Here is a 5,000-nt window from a genome sequence, read left to right on the forward strand (position 1 = left end):
AGCGAATTCTTTTGAAAGAAAAATTCTAGAAGCTCTGTAAAACACAAAATTGTCTAATTTCAACTTGTGCTGGTTAATGGGACTTGCATGACCTTACTTGTCGGTAGTAAGTAAAGACTTAGCCAGACTCTTTGACCTTGGCCCTACCCCTGAGGGCTGATTCACATCTTGTTCGTTCTTTTTCTCTACCACTATAAAATCTTGTCAAAATCCTCTCCATGTATCCATTTCGGTTGACTATTTTTCTGAAGAGGAACTCGTGAAGAGTTCGAAACGTCATGATTTTGTTTCATTTCATACTGTGTCTGTTTTCCTTTTCTTTTTTGTGTACACATGACTGTATTTGTGTTTGTGTTCATATATATATATATATATATATATATATATATATATATATATATATATATATATATGTGTGTGTGTGTGTGTGTGTGTGTGTGTGTGTGTGTGTGTGTGTGTGTGTGTGTGTGTGTGTGTGTGTGTGTGTGTGTGTGTGTGTGTGTGTGTGTGTGTGTGTGTGTGTGTGTGTGTGTGTGTATGTATATAGAGAAAAACAGAGATAGATACACACTCTCTCTCTCTCTCTCTCTCTCTCTCTCTCTCTCTCTCTATATATATATATATATATATATATATATATATATATATATATATATATATATGCATACATACATACATATATATGTATATTATATATATATATATATATATATATATATATATATATATATATATATATATATATATATATATATATCGAAATGAAGAGAGGGCTATCAGTCTAAAATGATTCTTTCCCTTTCATTTTTTCGTTTCTTTTTTACTGAAGGATCTTAATAGCGGTAAGTCTGGGTATGCTATATATGCACAGAGGTAAATCTGTTCTCCTTGGCAATTGTTACCTGTCCGTTCGCCAGCCCAGGCAACGTATAAAAGAGGAGAAGTTCCGCGCGTGGCCCAGTGGGAAGCGGGACGCGAGGTTCTGTCGACAGCGATACTGCGTAGAAAGTAAGCCTTCAGAGACCGCAAGATATAACTGTATATAGTATAATGCTTGTGACGGAAAGTCTAAGCGTGCAAAATGTGAATGATGTGAAACATTTTCGCCATGAAGATAATAGAAGTGTATTTGGCTAGAATACCCCATGGCAATGATCAAGACCCGAAATTTCGAAACTGTTGTTTCCAGAATTTGAACATCTAGTGCATATAACGGAACATATAATTATGCAAGCAGGAAGCAAATTTAGGCGATGAATTCTGCAAGATTTTTTTATTATTATTCATCTCCAGTTTTTTTAATCATACATGCGATAACAGAAATACAGAACCATTGATGTGTCTCTTTATCGTGACATACCAATAATTACATTTAATATATACGATCTTGATTAGATGATAATGCATGTATGTGTGTCTAGTTAATACAAACCCACATAGAGAGATATAGATAAAGATACATATAAATTAATTTTGATGGGAAAATGTGCGTGCGTGTTGTAGCACTGACGTCCCTGATTCAAATCCCCGTCGCGCCTGTTCCAGAATGCATGACCTCCAACTGTCTTAAATCCGATCTCACGGATAGTAATTGACATATCGCCTTGGGAGGTCAAACGCAGGTGTCGTTAGTGAAGTCGCGACGTAGTTCAAATTGTAGCTAAACCGCTAAAGTGGAATGATAGCCTATGTAATAATGATTATAACATGCATACATATAAGTGTGTGTGTGTGTGTGTGTGATCTATATATATAGATGGATAGATAGAGAGAGAGAGGAAAAACATTTAGGGACACGCATGTATTGCAAGCCTGTATGTGTATTATAATATATACATATATATGTGTGCGTGCACGTGGCAGAGCTGGGTACAGTCAGGGATTATTCATAAAGACGCCAGAAGAAAAATGCCTTTCGTTCTACGAAATCTTCCTTTCGCCCTCTACATTTCTTTGGGTAAAAGAAACCCTCGTCGCGGGTTTGGTTCAATGTGAAAATATCTCTTTATCCCTGTTCGTCACCCACGGAAGGTAGCTCCTTCGTTCGAATTTTTTTTAGGTGAATACTACAGCGAGGAGGCCAAGGAAGACTCTCTCACATTATTACCTTTTTCCTTAATGTTATTGCCTTCTTTGTCCCATCGACACACGCTTTTGTGAGACGGATTACATTATTCAAAATCGTGGTTACAAACATCCCTATAGAAGTACACCGCTGTAGTAATGGACATTTTGCTTATAAAAATTACCCTAAAACAACATCTTTGTCAAATGTTGTCATTTTCCCAGTCGCATTTCGACCGTATCCGCACTACGTCTGTGATGATTTCATCTATTCATCTCCCTTTTCTAAAAATTCAGTCTAGGCATGGCATCTCTTGAGAATCTTAATTTTCAAAATGGGCTGGGAGCTCGATCCTTTATTCCATATGAGCCTTTACTGTTTAGAATGGGGAACTACTTTTCTTAACAATTGCTGTTTGTATTGAGAACAATCATTTATTATATAAAGGAGGTTAAACTCTGCCTTGGTTACAATGGTCAGACAAAAAGCGCTCAAAATAACAAAACCGAACAGCAGAATTCAACGTTACACTACACAGTAACAGTTATATCTACATGCAGGGAAAAAAATAATTCAGAAATATTCACACACTGTCGAACATTTAATAGGATTACTTTACTACTACTAGAATCTATCATTTCACTCCAGAGTCAGAAAAAAACAGTACGTGCGTATGTGCATAAAAGTGAATTGGTACGTGTGTGTGTGTGTGTGTGTGTGTGTGTGTGCGTGTGCATTTGCGTGCGTATGTGTCTAGGTGTGTATGTATGTGTGTCTACGCATGCGTTAAAGTTTATGTATATGTAAAATTAACATACATGTATACTGTAATGTCATGTAAACATAAATTATGTGTGTTTTGTCGCAGGTTTGTCCATAGATTCCCTTTTGCTCTACAGATAATGAAACCTCAGACAACCTTTACATTCTTTTACCCCAATCATCATCGAAATCTAACTTAAATCCTCCGATTTCTCAGGTTTTAGATCACGAGCGAATCTAACTTTTGAGTCTGTAATCGCTCTACCACCATGCCTGGCCACGTCAAGAAGAGCACGGGTCCCGATCCCGATCCCACCGAATACCTCTTCATCTCGCCCGAGCAAAGGCGCATCGACCAGACGAAACCTTATGATCCTAAGAAGTCCTACTGGTGCCCTGATCCCGATGAGGGCTTCGTAGAGTGTGAACTTCAAGGTCCAAAGGGCGACAAGCTGGTAACAGTTAAGGTTCCCAGTGGCGAGATGAAGGACTTCAAGAAGGAGCAGGTCGGACAGGTCAACCCTCCCAAGTACGAGAAGTGTGAGGATGTGTCCAACTTGACCTTCCTGAACGATCCCTCCGTCTTCTACGTCCTCAAGTCCCGTTACCAGGCCAAGCTTATCTACACCTACTCCGGCCTCTTCTGTATCGCCGTCAACCCATACAAACGTTACCCCATCTACACCAACCGTGCCGTCAAGATCTACATGGGCAAGAGGCGTAATGAGGTGCCCCCTCATCTCTTCGCCATCTGCGACGGTGCCTACCAGAACATGAGCCAGGGTAGGAATGAGTTCATTGTTGCAAAACGGTTTTACACAAGAGTGAATTACTTGATAAGAAAAGTGTAAATGAATGTCCCTGTGTCATTTACCACTGCTGTGATTATAATACTGAAATATTAATTAAGTCATGTATCGTTTTTATCACAACTGACTAGACAGTAAATTTGTGTTACGTGAAAACTAAATCTTCATGTCCATTCCATGAAATTCTGGTAAAAGACCTTTTAATGTTATTTGGAGTGTCTTCCTCAGATTTATTTTCTTTTTGCAGAACGCCAGAATCAGTCTATGCTTATCACGTAAGTTAAAACTCTATTATTTAATGTTCATTCTCTATCTAGCGATGCAAATTTCATTTTGAACCTCAGCTTCTCTGGTGTAGCTAAATGTTTTGAATAATCTAACATGGATCAACATGGAAAAAGTCTTGAGACTGCTCTCCAGCGACTGATTCTTCTCTCTACAGCGGCGAGTCTGGTGCTGGTAAGACCGAGAACACAAAGAAGGTGTTGTCTTACTTTGCTAACGTCGGCGCCACCGAAAAGAAAGAGGGCGAGAACAAGCAGGTAAGCTGTGAATACCATGATCCTATCAGTTTTTAATCCTACTGAATTTGCAACAGTGTTTACACGGCGAGAAAGGATCTCTAAAAATCGATCTTTTTTTCCTGTGACACAGAACCTTGAGGACCAGATCATCCAGACCAACCCCATCCTTGAGGCCTACGGTAATGCTAAGACTACCCGTAATGACAACTCGTCTCGCTTCGTAAGTACAACTAACGTTTTAAGACGTGAACAGTTATTAATGTAATATTAGATCATTCATGCGGATACTAAAGATCAGTGGCGGATCTACAGTTGACCCTTTAGGGTTTCACCCTTAAAGACTAATTATTAAACACGAGTAACCTTTCCGAGCTGAAGCTGCTCAATTCCCTAATACAAATGATAAACTAATTGAATTGTGGCTTTGAGTTATATATATCATTCCCTGATATATATATATATATATATATATATATATATATATATATATATATATATATATATATATATATACATATATATATATATATATATATATATATGCATATATATATATATATATATATATATATATATATATATATATATATATATATATATATATATATATATATACATAGATATACATGTATGTAAATACATATTCCCCTCATGAACCCCTGCTCAAACCTTTTGGCCTCTTGGTCCTCTGCAAAAATTCCCTTGAGCCGCAGCTCAATTATATATGACCTTTGCCTTTTTTTTTCTTTTTTTTTTTCAAAACAGGGTAAGTTCATCCGCGTCCACTTCGCTCCTAACGGCAAGCTCTCTGGCGCTGACATCGAGGTCTACCTGCTGGAG

General features: G+C 37.8%; 1 protein-coding gene across 1 annotated transcript in view; it reads left to right on the top strand.

Moving 5' to 3' along the window:
• The first annotated feature begins 3,044 nt into the window (after positions 1-3,044).
• The window catches only part of LOC119582666 (myosin heavy chain, muscle-like), a 12,017-nt gene continuing 10,061 nt past the window's right edge, over positions 3,045-5,000 (top strand). The window contains exons 1-5 of the mRNA XM_037931066.1: positions 3,045-3,610; positions 3,884-3,911; positions 4,079-4,178; positions 4,291-4,380; positions 4,926-5,000. The exon at positions 4,926-5,000 is cut by the window's right edge and continues 88 nt beyond it. Of these exons, the coding sequence (XP_037786994.1) occupies positions 3,097-3,610; positions 3,884-3,911; positions 4,079-4,178; positions 4,291-4,380; positions 4,926-5,000 (807 nt within the window). The 5' untranslated portion in view covers positions 3,045-3,096. The remainder of the gene's footprint in view (positions 3,611-3,883; positions 3,912-4,078; positions 4,179-4,290; positions 4,381-4,925) is intronic.

Source organism: Penaeus monodon, chromosome 16, assembly GCF_015228065.2.
Source record: "Penaeus monodon isolate SGIC_2016 chromosome 16, NSTDA_Pmon_1, whole genome shotgun sequence".
NCBI lineage: Eukaryota > Metazoa > Arthropoda > Malacostraca > Decapoda > Penaeidae > Penaeus > Penaeus monodon.